Source organism: Hippoglossus stenolepis, chromosome 11, assembly GCF_022539355.2.
Source record: "Hippoglossus stenolepis isolate QCI-W04-F060 chromosome 11, HSTE1.2, whole genome shotgun sequence".
In the NCBI taxonomy this organism is placed as follows: domain Eukaryota; kingdom Metazoa; phylum Chordata; class Actinopteri; order Pleuronectiformes; family Pleuronectidae; genus Hippoglossus; species Hippoglossus stenolepis.
In genome coordinates this window covers 14793321-14811543 of record NC_061493.1, presented here as the reverse complement: position 1 = coordinate 14811543, position 18223 = coordinate 14793321, and the positions used below count along the sequence as shown (strand labels likewise).

The window sequence follows — 18223 nt, the reverse complement described above, 5'->3', positions numbered from 1 at the left end:
TGCCCTGATCAAAGGACTCAAATGAGGGGGAAGGCGTATTTGGGCGCTCTCACTCAAACAGCGCCAAGTCTGACATCATTTTCATCTTTGTTTACATAGAAATTCCACTGTGTTGCTTATTGTCTTGTCGGCCCTAAGAGCAGAATATCCTTATGTTTAGGTGTGTTCGAAAAACCAATAGACAGGCTCCTTGTTGAAGGTAGAAAACACAAATATGTCAAAAGACAATAGAAAATAAAAAATATATACTGCTTTTGAGCTCGACATTTTTTCTCAAGCAATAATTTAGCTCAAGTGAGGCCAAGTAGAAAATGTGAGTATACTCTCTGGGTGATTGAATAGGAGTAATGAGGCTTACATGGAATGTGCCCTCTCCCCACCGCAGAAAACATTGGGATCTTGTCAAGTTGTTTTTGTCCAACAGCACTATAATCTCAAGGTTGTTTGAGTGCTTCTGAAAGAGACAGGGAGGAACAGAGAGAGAGAGAGAGAGTGTGTGCGTGTGTGTGTGTTTTTGTGTGTGTGTTTATCAGACCATAGAATTTGTACAGATGGCCAGCAACTGGAACTAATTACATTTCGGTCAGCCGCCACAGAGGGAAAAAGTTTGACTGATATCAGAAAAATAAATATATGCAGCTAATGTTTTTCGCTTTTTGACGTCATCACTTCCTGCAGCATTATGTGCACGTGGGAAAGCAGAAGGTGGCGGTTGATTAAAAACTAAGCAGCAGCAATGATGATGCAGTGATACTTACAATGCCGCTGCCTTAACAGATTAATGCCTTATTTTAAAGGGCACATTAATTATCTGTTGGAGTGAGTCTAATCTGTTAAATCCTGAACTGGCTCCCAAGTTTGTTGTGTCTCATTAAATGAGACACAACAAACACATTTTTTAATGGATAAAGACAAAATGTGCAATCACTCTCTTAGGACATCAAAAACTTAGGGTCGTGGTCAGAACTCCCACATATTATAGTACAATAATGCAATAAATATCCAAATACAAAACTAAGTCACCCAAAGGAAATAATGTCTATATACAGTGCATTGTGAGGTCTTCTATAGAGTGGGAGCCATATTTGCAACCATTAAATCAACAGCGACATCAGTGTTGAGGCAGAGAGACTCACGTTATGGCCTCATCTGCTACCTTTCTTAAATAATAATCTCCGTTCATGTAAAAAACACTACAAATGATAGAAAATGTATTCCAGGCCAGTAGGTGGCGATGAAGTCTTCATCAAAGGTCCGTCAAATACCTGCATGCCTTGTGAATGCTGCTAATGTCGTGCGGTGATGGTAAATTTAGATGCAAACTTTTAATTAGACATAGCAGTGAAAACCAAATGTAGAGAAAAAAAACGTCATATATCCGACATTGTTGCTGTTGTCTCTGACCCATCCTCATTTCATGAAGGGGCATGCATGAAGTAAGCTGTGACATCATCATTTACGCAAATGCTCCGTTTTACATGCACATGTGGATACACAGATATCCGAGTTTTTTTAATCTTCACTTTGGAAGGCATGCATAAAAAAAAATGTGGACGAGTGAACCAAACCCAGAGGAAAAAGTCTGTTTTGTTAAATATTTGCATTAGTGTGGACAGGGCCTAAGATATCCCAGTATATCCGGATTGAACACAAGATAAATGGAAACTGTGCTGATTACAGTGTTATGACCAGTTTACTGCCTGGAAAATAAATCTCCTCTCGGAGAACGGGTTGCATGCATGCCGGATGCATGTAAGCTGTGCCATCCTCTTGCATGAATGCCTGATTACTAGACCTTACAGTTAGCGGCTTGTTTTTTCCTCTCTGTGTGTCAAAGGTCACACAAGCTTTCACAGGCAGAGATTGTTCCTATTTGCTTCAATTAGTTCAATAAGAATCAAAGCCTTTAACGAGTGCTGTCTTTCAAGAGGAGGCCACTGATTTGGCTCCCTGTCAAGCCTATAGATTATATAACAGTGCTGGGACTCTCTTCACTGCGGCTTGTAGAGAACTTGGCCCGCTGCGGCGCTAACAAAGGCGCTAGCTCGTGTCTAATGAAGCGAGGCGGTATTATTCAGAAAAAGAAAACATGTTTGTCACCAGAGACAGACTGCTTGTGCTGCCTTTGATAAATCTCCACGGTTACAGCTTGATTGTAATACCGGGGGAAAAAATAGCATGATTGATAATCTCTAATAATATATCTGCCATAAATATTGTTATATGTATGTCTGTCTGCAGACAAGAGGCAGCTATTTTTTTTTTCTGCATCTTTTCTTGTCACAACCCACACTGATAAGTTGGTAGGTTCCCAAAAATGACTGTAAAAAGGTGAGCGGTGCCAAATGAACACATTTCTCCTCGATGCACATTAAGAATTCCCTTTGAATGAACGACTCCACTTTAATCCAAACAGCCTCAACTGGAGGACAGTTCTCTAATCAAACAGAACTCACACAGTATCAACAAACACTTAATCGACTCGACTGTAACTTAAACACATGCAAATGTCAAGAATTAAGGCAAGCTTTTAATTAGTAGAGAAAAGGGGGCTCCTCTGATGTGTGCGTGAGATGCCCGGAGGAACTAAAGAAACGGGATCCGGGAGAAGAACTCCGCACCGCGCCGAGGAACTCTTTTATAACGATTAATGTAGCTCGTTAATATTCAAGTTTGTATAGTGTGCAGATTTAAAAATTCAATGTAAAATCAGCAAGCCCGGTGGTCGTATTTATCATTGTAAATAAAACTGTAATGCATGCATAATTCTCGCATTATGCATATGGGGCAGGTTGTGTTTCATTGTATGGTGAGTGCAAGGTGCTTGTATTTGCCGTCTCGTGCATGTTTTGTTTGTTTAGAGGATTTTTGAGGCCGAGTTTCTGGTTTGTGTGAAAAGAACCTTTAACAGAAGTTAACTTTTGGAAAAGTTGTTTCTCAAATTGGATGAGGATGATTGAAGATGCCTTATTTCTGAGCTGTTTCTCGCTATATGTGAACTATAGATGTGTGTGGGACCCTGTGACCCCTCGTGCCAAAGTATTAATATAACTGAGCCTCGCTATAGCTTGACATGCAAGAGGGTACACAGTCTATTGGGGTTCAGTGTCTTGCACAAGGACCTTTAGGCTCGCCGAAGGAAGGAGCCAGGGATCGAACCATGCACCTACCCTGGGGTTAATGGACGACCCACACTACCTCTTGAGCCACAGCCGCCCCAAGTGATGTCAAAACATCTTCCTCCTTTTGTTGAGTTGTCTGTCTTTACATCCCAACTGGTATCATGCCATCACAGGATGGATCATGTTGCTCCAACCCAGTTACTGTGATATACTCACAGCACCTCTACATGTTAAAGTTGAAGAAGTTACCGTCTCCTACACCTTCACACTCAACCCAAAGAGAGACGCTGAAGTATCCAGAGGTTTTGAATTAATCATTGAGTCATGCAAATATTAAAAAAAATGTTACTGCACAAATGGGTGATACAGTGTGTGTGAGTGTGTGTGTGTGTGTGTGTGTGTGTGTGTGTGTGTGTGTGTGTGTGTGTGTGTGTGTGTGTGTGTGTGTGTGTGTGTGTGTGTGTGTGTGTGTGTGTGTGTGTGAGGCTGGAATAGATTGTGCTCGCATGGAGGACATATGTAGGTCAACATATTTTATTTAAATCATTGCATTCAACATCTGACTGTAAGCTGGAGTAGTGGCACTTCAGAGTCATGCTGACACAGATAAGAAAGAAAGAAAGAAAGAAAGAAAGAAAGAAAGTAAGTAAAAAATAAAGAAAGTCATTTCAACAAAATCTTTTCTCTTCATAAGGAAAAGCATAACTGACTAATGTAAGGTATGTGCGTTTTTCTTTTTTCAAATCTTGCTTTCACGTTACACTGGGCCTGTTGTTATCTCAAAAGCACCTTCACTTTGCTCTTGACCTTGGTGTTGTTTGATGGGGAGAACCATTGGGTTGGCCTAAGGGAGCATGAAGGATCCTGAAAACAAATATTAACACAGGACACATATTAACGCATGAAAACTCCAGGGAACGTCCTTCCAGGGCAAAGTCACTTGCATGGTCATTGAATGCATCATTTAGTTTTGGCTACACAACATTACCATACAATACATGTACAGTGTTTGTGAGTCATTGTGCATGTGCAGCAAGGGTCATTGACTGTTACACTGGAAACAAATGCTATGAATTTATTACATTGTATCATGTCAAGTGTGCACAAAATAAATTCATCTAAATAAAGATAAATGTTTTAAGTTAATGCACATATATTATAAGATGATTGTATTTTTTATTTTTCAGTCATTTAAATTAATTTGTATTAATAACGCAATCAAATCTGTTAAATAAGCCAGATTGAAACAAGTGACTTTTACAATTATTTTTTTAATGTAAATCATTTTATCGCTCCCACAAGCAGCTAATGTTCAAATGAGACCTAAGACAGATCCTAATATTTTTTAATTATTATTTTTCTCTCTGAATGAAAATTCAATTGACGGTTTATTGTATGATTGTTAAAAACACTTGTTTATTTAAAATATCCTGTTTGCTCAACAGTCAGTTTCTGGAAGATCAAAATGTTCTCAATAGGCTACATATGATGTTTTTGTTATATTTGTGTATTTATGTCCTCACTTACTTAACAAAATACAAGTTATTTTAACAAAGAGGTCACAATAACCACAAAAGAAATGTCATTAATAAAAACATGTAAATTTAAAACAGGGGAAGAGTCTCTGATGATAACAAAATAACATGTTTACAGCGTCTTTCCTGTCGAACCAAACTGTCCCTAATTCTGTCTGGAAGCTTATCACGAAACAAACGATGAAAAAAAAAAAAACAACGTGTGCCCGTGTCTGTGTGCGTGTGTTTGTTAATGTGCAAACCCTTGAGTACTTGATCCAGATAAAAGAAAATGTGGAATTTGATTTTCCTCTTTCTCAACACAGAGGCAAGCTCCATGGTTTATGGTTTTCAGGGCTGTTACTCATCTTCTAAACCTGATTCCACAGAGGGCTTCATACAAATAGACTGCTAAACTGGGCCTTTGTTGAAGATAATCCTCAGATCCCACCTGTAGCACAGTGACAAGAGTCTCAGCTGTTTTCAGCACTTAAAGGACAAAGGACAAAACAAGGCAGAGAATGAAAAGACAAGAATAAAAACGAATAAAATCTTACCAAAAACTCTGTGTGTGTGAGTGTGTGTGTACTTGTACTTGTACTTATTTATCTGTGAGGACCATTTTGAGCATCGACCTTACGGAGTGAGGACATTTTTCAGGTCCTCACTTTTTCAAAGGCTTGTTTGAGGGTTAAGACTTGGTCTTAGGGTTACAATAAGGTTTAGTTTAGGGTTAGGGTTAGGGTTGCAATTAGGGTTAGGGTTAGGGTTGGTGAATGTTGTAGAGACTTGGGAGTAGGCTCTACCCCCACTAATGCGGGCACGCCCGACCGATTGGTACCATCTACGAGTTTCTACGACCTTGGTAAGTTTAGGGTTAGGGTTAAGGGGTTAGGGTTGGGGTTGGGTTAGGGTTAGGGTTAGGCATTTAGTTGTGATGGTTAAGGTTATGGTAAGGGGCTGGCAAATGTATTAGCCTATATGTCCTCACTAAGATACAAGTACAAGAATGTATACGTGTGTGTGAATAGGCTACATTATTACCAGTTTTGGAGAAAGAACATATACTAAAGTAAAACAGTAATACCCCAATTCATTAAGCATTTTGCATGAGACCTCACTACAAAAAATACAGATCATTAGTACAAGTACATATCAGTACAATCCCTTTTACAGGTTTATGTTATCCACCCATCCATCCTTTCATCTGTCCATCAATTATCTATACAGCTTATCCCCTGAAGGTCGCAGGGGGAGTTGGAGCAAATCCCAGCAAACATTGGACAAGGGTGCACCCAGGTCTCCAGCATATCACAGTGCTGATAGAGACAACAACTATTCATGCTCACATTTACACCTAATGTCCATTGATCCGACCCCAATCTGCATGTCTCTGGACTGTGTGAAGGAGCCGGAGTATCGAGAGAAAACTCACGCAGACACTGGAAGAATGTACAAACTCCACACGGCAAACTAGGATCTGAACCAGGAACCTTCTCGCTGTGAGGCGACAGTGCTAACTGTGCTGCCCCAGGTCTATGTTATTTAATGCAAAAGTAAAAAGGGAAACTCGTGATTCAACCACAGCACGTCACATTTCCCTGTAAGAGAAGAGAGGTGGCTTAGCATGTGGACACAAACCCCTGCTGAAAGGATCCGTAGACCCCAGGCGTTGTGAAAACCCCTGCAGAATCACTCTGTAGACCCCAATTTTTAACTTGCCCTCCCCTCCACTCTTTTCAAAAATTACAATTTAATGTTTAGTCTCCATAAATGAAGTATTGAGTTCAATTTTAATAATGTTAGTTGAACTTTACAAAGCAATTTATTTAATAATCATAGTAAGCTGAGCAATTTTATGTTTTAGAGTTAACAGTGTTATGTATGAACGCATTGCTAATGTTGATAAAAAGGAGCATTTTCTTCTAGTGCATTGTAATTGGTAAGATTTACATGTTATGTGTGAACATATTATTTGTAACTATAGATGTCAAATAAATATAATCAAGTAAAAAAAGTACAATATTTCCCTTTTAAATGTAGTGTTAATAAGTATGGTATACATTCAAATTACCATGATATGGAAATACTCATAATAAAAATAACTTTCCTACTTGATTTAATCTACTGTCCACCACAGATTTTTGCTTCACGTTGCTTTTCCTAAAAAATCATAATAATGTTGCAATAATATCTGACCAATGTTATTCAAAAATCGTCATTGTTCTATGAAGTCCAGACATCAGTGATTTGGTGAATCTTGTGCTTGTCCAGCATGTTACCAGAGCTCTGATATGACTAAGATGCTGATTCTGACTGAGCAAGCGTGTGGTTGCTGTCTGTGCCACTGTTTGCTCAGCAAGCCGACCTCAGGACTCCTCCCCCCTGAGCAGGCTGTTTAATTCCTGTGAGGTGATGCCTGCTTAGTAACGTAATAAAGTTGCTGGATGCAGTCCCGAGGCACAATGTGTGGATCAGGTTCATCTGACAGACCTGCACTCTGCTTCACTCCTGCGCTCGCACAGCCTGCTGCTCTCGTGTAAGTACTGCAGGTCAGCTTTTAGGTGAGATGAGGGGAGAGATGTGTCTGCTGGTTGAATAACTCACCAGGACTTATGAATGAACACACATCACTGACAGCGGGGACAGAGAGAGGGAGAGCGTGTTATTGCTTTCGGTGAGTTTGAGCCCTTTAACCTAAAGGAAAAGAGACGACTGAAGTTATCACTGCAACTTTGCTGCTTTGGAGGTTTGCTTAACACTGTGCATTTAATATTGAATTTAGATTTTTTAAATGTGCAGCAACTTACACATGTTTTGATTAAAGTAAATCGAATTTTTCTTTTATCCTGGTTGAGGTGCAGTGATTGGCAGCAATTGAACCTTTTGACGCTTTGACTTTGTGATAATTTGCCCCCGTACACAATGTTTAAAGAATGCTCGTGTGGCATTTTCTAATGGAAAGTCACCAGCTTAAATCCCTAGTGGAGTTATAAATGTTGTGCCCAGAGGCAGCCGTTCTGATAGGGCTCAGTACTTTTTTCAGCCACATGCACGCACCAGGAATACGTAAGTAGGCTAATCATTTTGACCATTATTCTTTTTGCCAGGAGGTTCCTGTCCTGGTGTAACTGTCAGAGCACAATGGCGGCATTTAAAGGGATCTGGACCAAGGACTTCTGGAGGGCTGTATCCGGAGAGTACCTGGCCACTCTCATCTTTGTCCTCCTCGGTCTGGGCTCCACCATCAACTGGGCCGCGGGGGAGGAGAAGCCTCCCCCAGCCGACCTAGTCCTTATCTCGCTGTGCTTTGGCCTCAGCATTGCCACCATGGTGCAGTGTTTTGGTCACATCAGCGGCGGACACATCAACCCAGCTGTCACCGCAGCTATGGTTGTGACGAGGAAGCTGAGCCTGGCGAAGGCGTTGTTCTATGTGGTGGCTCAGTGCCTGGGAGCTGTTACAGGAGCAGGGATCCTATACCTTGTCACACCCGCTGCTGTCAGAGGGTCGCTCGGCGTGACCACGGTAAGAGTTCGACCACATTCGTTAGTAGTTGTGTATTATGAAGCGTTTTCCTATAAGGTATCTTCTGTCTCCAAGGTGAACTCCAACATCTCATTAGGACACGGCCTTCTGGTGGAGCTCATTATCACGTTCGAACTGGTTTTCACCGTCTTCGCCACCTGTGACCCCAAACGCACAGACCTAGGTGGCTCCGGTGGCTTGGCGATTGGCTTATCTGTGGCAATTGGTCACCTGTTTGCAGTAAGTAACTCCCATTACCTTAGATAAGAAATGGCAGTTGGGAGAATATTATACAACAGCAATTCCTTGATTATTTTTGGCCTGATGCTTGTTGTTTTTATTCTCCAACATTCTCAGGAAACCATCAGAAGTAATGATGTATATACAATCAATTTAAATTCAAACCGTTATATGAAGTCAAACTATAATACCACCAACCTTAATAGTCTTCTGCAACCTCATCTTGACTATTCCTGTGCTCCCTGCAACACAAGCAGTGAAACACTATGATGTGAAGGTGGATCTTAAGAAATCATATTAAATTCAAAACACCACATGAAAGAGTTGTAGAACAAGATTAGTTCCAAGAGCAGGAGCAGCGAGGCTTCTTGAAAAACAGCAGGTGCTCAGACGCATCTATTTTTCTATGTGTGATATTGTTCACTTCTTAGTGATTCACACCCACATGCGCTTCTTTATCGGAGGCTGCCATCGCATGGCAACCAATCTCTGGGGGCTCCCTGAACCCTGCAGAACAAATGAATGCACTGGGAAATAGAAGTGATAATTTGCACGGCTCAACTGATTTCTCCCTGGCCTTGTTAAAGAAATCCATATATCCATGCTGTATATTTTGTATTGTATTAGATATATTCATCAGGATAAGGCAGAAAACTGGAAACTGTGGTGTTTCACCATTTAGAGTAAACACAATGCTTCTGTGCGTCCTCTAGATTCCTTACACGGGAGCCAGCATGAACCCTGCTCGTTCCTTTGGGCCAGCAATGGTCACCCTTAACTTCGAGAACCACTGGGTAAGAGATACTGTCTGAAGAGGATAATCTTTCTTCCAGGAGCTTGCATGGCCAGAATAGAACCCAGTCTGCAGCTAGTAAACATGTCGCACGTCTGCATCAACGCGAATGTTAAATGTTATAAATCAGCTTACTCTTTCAAGTGTTGGGTCACAAAATGCTGATGATCTTATTTTACTGTCCTGACGTTGGCAAGCTCGTACAACAGTAGGTCGGGGTGGCATGTGGGAACCCAGTAAGGTCAACATTTCAGCTCCAATGCCAGGACAGTAAAAACAGGTGTGAGCTAAGGCCAAAACCAGAGGGCCGACTTTCACTTATGCAGTCAGTGAGAAATGAAAACCGGCGAGAAGGCGAGAGGGTTCAAACGCTCCCTAACATCCTCACACGTGACCCTTGACCTATTTACAGTCTGCATCCAACAGAGGAGAAGCCAAACAATCACACAATTACAGCTTTGCACCTCCAACTCCATAATTGGATGTTTCTGAACGAGGTGTAAAATAACATTAGCTCTGAATTTATGCATCTAGGCAATTATTTTCACAAACACCTGCAGACGGCACAGTATCGTGTTGTGTATGTGTGTCTACTTGTGTTGTGAGTGTGGGTTATACTTAGTAACTGTCACTGTAGCTGGTGAGAGCGTCTTTTCTTGGTTGCACATGCTTGATACCGCAGACGCTGAGCTACCTGTCTCCGATGAGGATTGACCCTCTTTTCCCAACATGTAGCCGAGCAGAGCAGGACAGTTTGATAATCTCCGAAGTAATGTCAGTGCTACATCGTGTTGAGAGAAGTTAAACTAGACTGGCACATACCTCCGCAAGGCCCAGCAGTAAAGTAGTAAACAGTAGTAATCTTGCTCACAAACAAACACACAAATGCCGGTGGTATAGTCAGAACCAAAACAAACTAACCCAGAGTAAATCAACTATATGCACAGATAGTGTAACTCTAGTTTTATGACCAAAGGCCTGTAAATGGGCTGTATAGGCCATGGAACCTATATATTGCACGATTGTGTATCATTACAGGGAAAACTTAGCCTCTTAGGCTGAGGTGAAAATGTCACCTGGATTAGCCAACTGTGTAAATTAGATTTTTGTCTTTATGGCAGGTGTACTGGTTGGGGCCTATCCTGGGCGGCATACTGGCTGCCGGCCTGTACGAGTACCTGTACCGCCCGGACCCTGAGCTAAAGAAGAGGCTGAAACACATCTTCCAGAAGGACCCATCGGGGAAATACATGGAGGTGGAGGCTGAGGACATTTCCATCAAGCCTGGCTCCATCCACACCATCGACCTGGAGAAAACCGGGAAGAAAGATCCCTTCCAGGAGTCGGCGGGGGAGGTGCTGTCCTCTGTATGACTATCACGTGCACTGGAAATGGAGACCAATCTGTAGACCAGATAGACAATCAAACTTTGGAATATCTATCCTGACCACCACCCCCCCTCCCTACGAAGACTTTGTCCTCATTACAGCAGAATATGATTTGCATCACGAGACGTCGCAGCAGGGCTGAATCACTCTCATCGTCATAAAGTTAATATGACGTTACGGCTCAATTCCACAAGCATCTTCACTTGCAGCGTGTTCGATACTGCTCGAACCGGTGGGGGGCCGGTGTGATTATGTGGCGGTGGCAGCATGCGGCGCACATTGCACACCGACAGCCCCACAATACATTTTGTCGGAGGGACCTTTGCTGGGCCAACCAATTAGGTAGGGGTCATCTCGCTGCACTAGAGAAGTGAAGAAGAAAATGCAGCCTTGTTATTTTTGGATTAGTGTCACATTCGGTCCGTGTACTGTATACGTAATACCAGGTTAGATTTTCTGTGTGATCACTAAGCACATTACAGGTCCCGGGTAAAATATGAGCCATCTTCGACGATCGTTATTATCAGAGTTATATTACAGTGCTCTCCATTTTCAGTGCATTAGTCAGGGAAGCTACCAACACATCTTTATGGAGACATTGTGTTGTGGTTTATTTCTGCTTTTTGACGTTCTTGATGTCATAATGATGTTTTGTTTTGTTTTTATAAAATGTGATAAGTAGCTGTCTTTATTTTTTTTAGAGCCAAAATTGCTTCTTGTAATAAGTTTCTTATTTCTGTATGATTTGCTGTTAATCAAACGTAAGCATTTAATTTATTCATAACGCATTTGGCTGAAAGTTATAACTTTGAGCTCAAACGCAGTATTTCTAAGTTATGCTCACAAACTGGATCTGCTACAAGATGTAAAAGAAGATTTCTTTTAAATGTCTAAATCAGGAAATATTTCTCTTTTGCTGTTTAACATTTCTGAAGCGAAACGCTTCACAGATCCTCCGCAGCCTCCACATGTTTATGAGAAATCTGGTGACTACACCTACAAGGTTTTTCAATTGAGTCACTTGTTTCTCTTACGAGCAGCCGAGCACTGGGGAGGCGAGTGGTCCAGATCGATGATAGATTGGCTCATCTACTCAGATGATGTCTCCCTGCGGCCACATAAATGTCCACATTGTGTGTTCCCCGTGAGTTAAGTCTCGAGGAATGGCTTCGTATAATCTCATCCCATCAGGCACTGAGCACAGAAAATGATGCCACTTTGGGATACCGAACAGATCTCGTTGTGTCTCCACTTTTAAAAAAACAGGTGTGATTCCATCTTTATTCTCTGGGATGCAGAGGAAATGATGAGACCCTCTCATCCTGTTGCATCAAGTTTTCTACACAAGTGTGTTTTGTTTGCAAGGCTAGAACGCCACCGTGCAAGATGGTTTTTCCCTCCTACATTTCCCATCTCACCCTTTTTCCCAAACATGGTGCAAATTCATTTCTTTTTGTGTCACAACAGCATCCCTTACTGGCCGCATTGCGAATCTCACACTGTGCAATAATGCTCCCATCTGCATTTCTCCAGGGGAGGGCAGCCACGAGCCTTGGATGTGCAGGTTCCTCTGCAGACACAAGTCAGTTTTATTCATTCAAGTCTGAGACACATTTCATTTGAAACTGGTCCAAGCCATTAATTCAGAACTACACTGGAGGATTAAGTGTTACGCAGCCGTGCAACAGGGACCCAGTGCTCAAGTGGGAGCCAAAGCAAGTTAATACTGAAAGAGTCCTTTTTTTAATTTTTTTGTCCAACTTTGTATTCTTAGCATTTTTACAATTTTGTGACAGTATGTGAATTGCTTTTTTTCTCTGGAGCTGCCTAAATTGAGTTGCATCCTTCGTACTTCCCTGTATTAAAGATGAAACTCCTGAACACTTACACTTGTGAGATTGTTGTGTTGTTCTTCAAGGCCTCGCTGGAGTGGCAAACGGACGGCACCGAATCTCTCGGCGGCTCCGATCCTTTACCTGCAGGCTCGCTGCCCGAGTCCCTTAAGGCTCCAGTGGCTCGAGGCCAGCGCCGTCTCAGCTCCCCCTTAATCATCTTTATAACCCAAATAAATGATTACATAAATCTGGTGTTTCATGCATTGACTGTTTCCTCTCGGGACGGCGTACGGGAAATGGGCTCACTCAGATTTGATTCATTGGCCGTCGCTGATCTTAAGATTTAATGGAGAGAGATAGGTGAGGATAGCAGGCCTCATTGAATTAGAAATGGTTTTTTGTATGAATTTCATACGGGTGGTGGTGGTGGTAGAGGAAAGTGTAAAAAATAGAAATTCCTCCTGATCCATTTTCAGACGACTGCGTACACGAGCAGATGCTGTAAAGTGTCAATCAAACCCTGAGTTTGCATCAGAAAAACGTCCTCTCTGTAGTTTCTGGTTGAGAAACTTCCAAACCACAGCTGCAGACACCCCAATTAGCAAAAAGCAAATAAAAAGGGTGACAGCAAATAATAGACCAACACGTGTTTTAGCTCTTTGTCTGTAAACATCTTGAACGGCTGATCAGCGGGATGTTGAGCAGAGACCTATTCATGCGCGGGTTAGCCCTCACCCCTTCATTTACATGCACATACATTGCATATACTGACAATGGCTACATGACGGGGACGTTGTCACAGCCAGAGCTTCATTTGCACATCATACGGATGCCAGCAATGTATATCTCAGAGTGCATCTCGCGCTTATCTAACGGAGAACAGACCGATTTCTTGCGACCTGAAAATTCACATTCTCGATTCCCCAGCATGCAACAGAAGGGGGCAAAAAGATAAAACACACACCTTAAAGATCATTAGCAATTAATATTTGGGGATTCGTGAAGAAAAACAGCGTTAAACACTTGTTTAATAATTCATACTATAAACAAGAAAGTCTCCCACTTCCTTAATAATTTAGACGTAAGCTAATGTTGATTTATTCAGGAAGGTCTCTGCCACCAGCACCGCCTGCAGTGCCCAAATTTGAATTAAAGTAGGACAGTAGCAGGCGAGTCTGTAATAACATTTGTATAATTTTATTATTGCTCTGGGCTCAGTTCATTTCCTCCTCCAGTAGCTGCGTGAAATTGTTTGATTCTGGAAACTGCCTTGAGTCTGCGGCTCTGGGGTTTGAGGGTGGTACAGGAACAGGAAGGCATGCGACACTCTCTCCCTCTGTCTGTGTCTGATGCTGTCAGACACACACACACACACACATAGAGAGAGAGATAAATAACTTTATTATTCTGGGTTTTGTAATACTGTTACATTGGCTCACTTAATAACTCAAGCTGTCCTGGGAATATGATTGATATTCTCACTCACCTTGTCACTTGTGATAAATATTTTACTGCGTTTATTTGAGATAGCTAAGAAACGGAATAACTCTTTCATTACATTATCAAATCACATCAATATGAGAGTTTGTGTTTACGTCTTTTTCCTGAAGAGAGATTTTCTCTTTGATATTAGTCGAAGAAAGTCACTTACACCGTTTCTGTGTTTGCAGAGAATCAGATCTGATGAAATCCCGGCTTTTGTAACTTCACATCTAATAAATATGTTCATTTAATTCAGCCCATGAGGAAGTATTGTGGTTTATAATCATTTTGTAGCTTTGCTAAGCCATCACGTCTTATCTTGAGATTTCTAGTTTGTGATGTTGCTCTCTACTATATTGTGATTTTGTTTACCAATGATAGGACAATCATTTCCAAAATGGTAATTTCCAAAATTTTGATTACTCCACCACAAACAATATTTGGAAGGTATTAGCTCATGTAACACACACCTGAGACCCCAGTGGCTTTGACACAGGAAGGGAGGGTGGAGAAGTTGTGATTGGTTTCCTCGGGGCTCTGCTCCCAACTTCCCACCCGCACACATTCCCTCACTGCCTCCCCCCCCCTTCAATTCCTTTATGCAGAGCAGCCCAAACTGCAGTTTGATGAAACACATTTGTTTTTCTTAACTCTTGCCTCGCCATCGCGGCTAAGTCTCCGAGGCCTGTCGGTGTAATGTGGCCCAAAAGCAATTGGGTTAATGAGAGGATATATGTGCAAGTGTGGGACTTGACCGGAGGAGCTGTTTTGGTCTGCTCGTGTTATTAGGGAAACCTTTATTATTGTTGCCCTCTAGTGGGAACCATATAATAGGATTACATTTTATTAGAGCCTCACAGCATTACCCAAGCAGCCCCCTCCTCTTGTCTCTCTTCCCCCTCACTGTAGTGTCACTCCTCTGTCCACTGTGGGTGGGACGGGTAAGTTTGGGGCTGAAAGGGGAACCAGCGAGTGGGGCTGCAAATGATTCCATATAACAGGGACCCTCATCTTTTCTGGGTAACAGAAAAAGTGACTTGTCAATATAATGTCTTGATATTTTCAAAAAGCAAGCTGAAACTGTTCTCATAACCACAAACACGCCACATTTGCTCTTTTTAAAGCAGGGCATAAACTTCCAGGATGCAAACTTTCCATAAATGACATGAACGGCAGAGCTATGGTGCACAAGCTTGTTGTTGCAAAGAGCTAATGTGTCATATAATTACCATTGTTAATATTAAACCTTCCAGCGCTACGCCTGACGGTATGAATAAAATGTAGCAGTGGAGACAAAGCTAAAATCTCATTGTGCCAAAGACAATATTTGATGAGCAGTTCTGGCTAAAACGGTGCAGCCCTGCAGGGCAGATTGAGTCAGGCTCTGGAGCGGCTTCCATCCCACTCCCTTACATAACCACAGGCCATTAGAGGGGTGTGGCCTGCATAGCGGTTATTAATATGGTCTGAGGCTAAAACAACATCCCTCTCTGTCCATACTGACTCGCAGGGCCTTGGTACCCCAGTGTCATTCAGTGGGACTTATACTTGTTGACAAGGTTTATTTCCGTGTTTTTGCTGAATTGATAATAACAGAAAATGTATTTCATCTCTTAAAATTAAACTGCAATCGAAAAAATATATCTTTTTGAAGAGCAGCAGCCACTTTTAGGCACAAAATACCACCGGATAAAGGCAAATGCTTCAATCAAGTGTAGAAATATCATAACTGAAACTAGAATGACACCCAGTACAGACCTCATGGCCTAACAGTCCACTTAAATCCAATCAAGCTGCACCAAATTTCACACACTACATAAAAATCAGATCCATAAATATGCCAGATTTTTTCCATCAGGATCCATGAATTATTCTCCGACAAATCATGGAAAATGTTGAAAAGCGCCCTGTCTCACAAATATAACGTAAGTAAAAAACGAATTATTGGATCCACATCAGAATTTAATGGGTTCTTTCTTAACTCATACTGCATCCTTCCACCAAGTTTCGGGGAAATCCGTCGGGAAGATTTTGCATAATCGTGTTTACAAACAAACAAACAAACTTGCATACATTTTCTTTACTCCGTAATTGTTGTTTTTGATGTTATTAAGTCTAGTTGCCCCTGTTGTGTTGTGCTGTGTCTTTGTGTTTGTCACCAAACATTATGGCACCAAGTCATTAACGAAAAACAAACAAAACACACACACAGCCCAACCGACATATGAACAGGGGTGAAAACAATTAAAAACTAACCCTGGCGCTGTCGATTAATCCACTACCTGTTTGAAGTTTGCTAACATGAGCCACCACAGCCCTCACATGAGAAGAAGTGTGTTTTCAATCATTCTTTCTGTGCTGAAGTTGTGGCAGAAACGATTGATAACCCACCTGAACAGTACTTCTTGTTCTTTTTACTACAGTCAGACTCATAACATCCCAGCTAGTCAAACAAGTTTTCCAGGCCTCCTTTCTCCCGTCTCCTGTGAATGCATTTATAACCCTATGATGTCATTCAGGTCGGGCAGCTACGATTTGGGGCATATACACACATCTGCAACCAATCTGGATAATTTTTCCACCGAAATGTGCCGCAGCCCGCCAGTGTTCGTCTGCTGCTGCTGCTGCTGCTGCAGTTTCCAAGTAAAATACAGCAGCATTAGGACAATGTCTTTTTGGCTTCGAGCGCCGCACATGCATTTAAAAAGATCTCCGCTGTTCAGATTCAAATAGCGTCTGATGCATGTTTTAAAAAGTGAAGTGAGATGACCCCTGTAGGAATGGGTAAAATATGGATATGGCCTGAAGTGTTCTCTTTGTTCACTAAAGTTTTAGTTCAGATTGACGGGACAGACACATGTGCACGAGTGTGTTTGTCCTGCGTAGTTTGGGCTTTGGGTGTTTTGTGACAATCAGTAGTCTCTGGGGCAAATAACTCTATGTTCATCCCCCTGTTTGTTTGGAACATGTTGCTCCAATGGTGAGCAAAATAAAATCCACAGTCGGAATCCTTTTTAAAGCCCATGTCAAGAACATTATTAAATCTTGTTTCACCTCAGAAATGAAGCCAAGATCAAATCCGCTCTGTCATTTCCCTGAGTCACACACTTCAACTACTGCGATGCACTTTTAACATGTATGAGTCCATATCTCTCCAATCCTCCCCTCCCGTCATCGGCTGCTAAATTTAGGATTGATTTTTAAAATTCTGCCAATAACTTTTAAAGCTCAGCACGGTCCGACCCCAGTTATATTACAGAGCTTCTAACTCCCTATGCTCCAAGCTTTAATCTAAATTCTTCCAACAAACTTAGTAGTTCTTAAGTCAAGGCAGGAAACTAAGGGTGACTGGGTTTTTGCCGTCAGGGCCCGAGGCTCTGGAATTCCTCGCCTGAGGAGATTCGACTTGCCAAATCTTTTAACTGTTTTTAAATTATTGCTTAAAAGTTCAGGAGTTGTGCAAGTGTGCTTACTTGTGTTTCTTGAAACCTTCAAGACTCACTCATACGCACTTTTTGTGCAATAATCTGACACTATGGTAACTATGGTGAACAGAGAACACTGAATCCATATTCCCCCCAAACCTAGGGATTCTCTCTCTTCAGTGTTTTAGACATGCTGTTGAAAGTACAGGAAACAGTATTTGCTTGTGTTGGGGAAAACATTCACGATAACCTGAAGATACCGTGACTGAGAATCTTAACAGATACTTTGCTGAAAACATATTTTATAGCAAAGACTTTCAACGTATGATTTGTCAACTGGTTTTAACAGACGTTGTTTTGTTCTGTGTTGTTTTTATCCCCATGTGTTTTGTAGAGCACTTTGTTTAGATAACTGCTATATAAATAAAGTTTATTATTACCATTGTTATTATTATGCTGGTCAAAAACTGGAACGTTTAATGAATCCTGGATCGGACAATGAAAGGATAGCTTGCCTTTTCCTCAAGAGCAATTCCATCTACACAAAAGAGCCTGTGTGAATAAGGGAACTCTCGAAGGAGAGAACTCTCGAATGCTTTTGTTTGTATGCTTGCATTCTTCGGTCACTGGTCCCTCGGTGCGGCATATTCTTTATCCCACTGTTGCTTGAACTCCAAACACAAACGCATAAATACTCAGCTTACATGTAAATATTTGTTTCAATATGTTTTCTCTGTTTTTTCCCTGTGTTTTTTGATGTTAGGTCACATTACTGCAACAAGGATAAACTGGTTTGCTTTCAAGGCTGCTTCTTTTTTTTTCTTTAGGAAAGTTGACGCTCTCAACAGTAGGGGGCGCAGGAGCAAAGTATTTTAGCTGTATTCTATTACTTGTAC

General features: G+C 41.6%; 1 protein-coding gene across 3 annotated transcripts; it reads left to right on the top strand.

Moving 5' to 3' along the window:
* The first annotated feature begins 7034 nt into the window (after positions 1–7034).
* aqp4 (aquaporin 4) lies at positions 7035–12474 on the top strand. 3 transcript variants are annotated; one of them, XM_035170102.2, is made up of 5 exons: positions 7035–7175; positions 7747–8164; positions 8240–8404; positions 9118–9198; positions 10319–12474. In XM_035170102.2, the coding sequence occupies exons 1-5, from the start codon at positions 7084–7086 to the stop codon at positions 10568–10570; spliced, it is 1008 nt and encodes a 335-aa protein (XP_035025993.1). In that variant the 5' UTR covers positions 7035–7083; the 3' UTR covers positions 10571–12474. The 3 variants fall into 3 exon arrangements, with proteins under 3 accessions (XP_035025993.1, XP_035025994.1, XP_035025995.1); XM_035170103.2 differs by having other exon boundaries at positions 7084–7313; XM_035170104.2 differs by lacking the exon at positions 7035–7175 and adding an exon at positions 7244–7385.
* The last annotated feature ends 5749 nt before the right edge of the window (positions 12475–18223 follow it).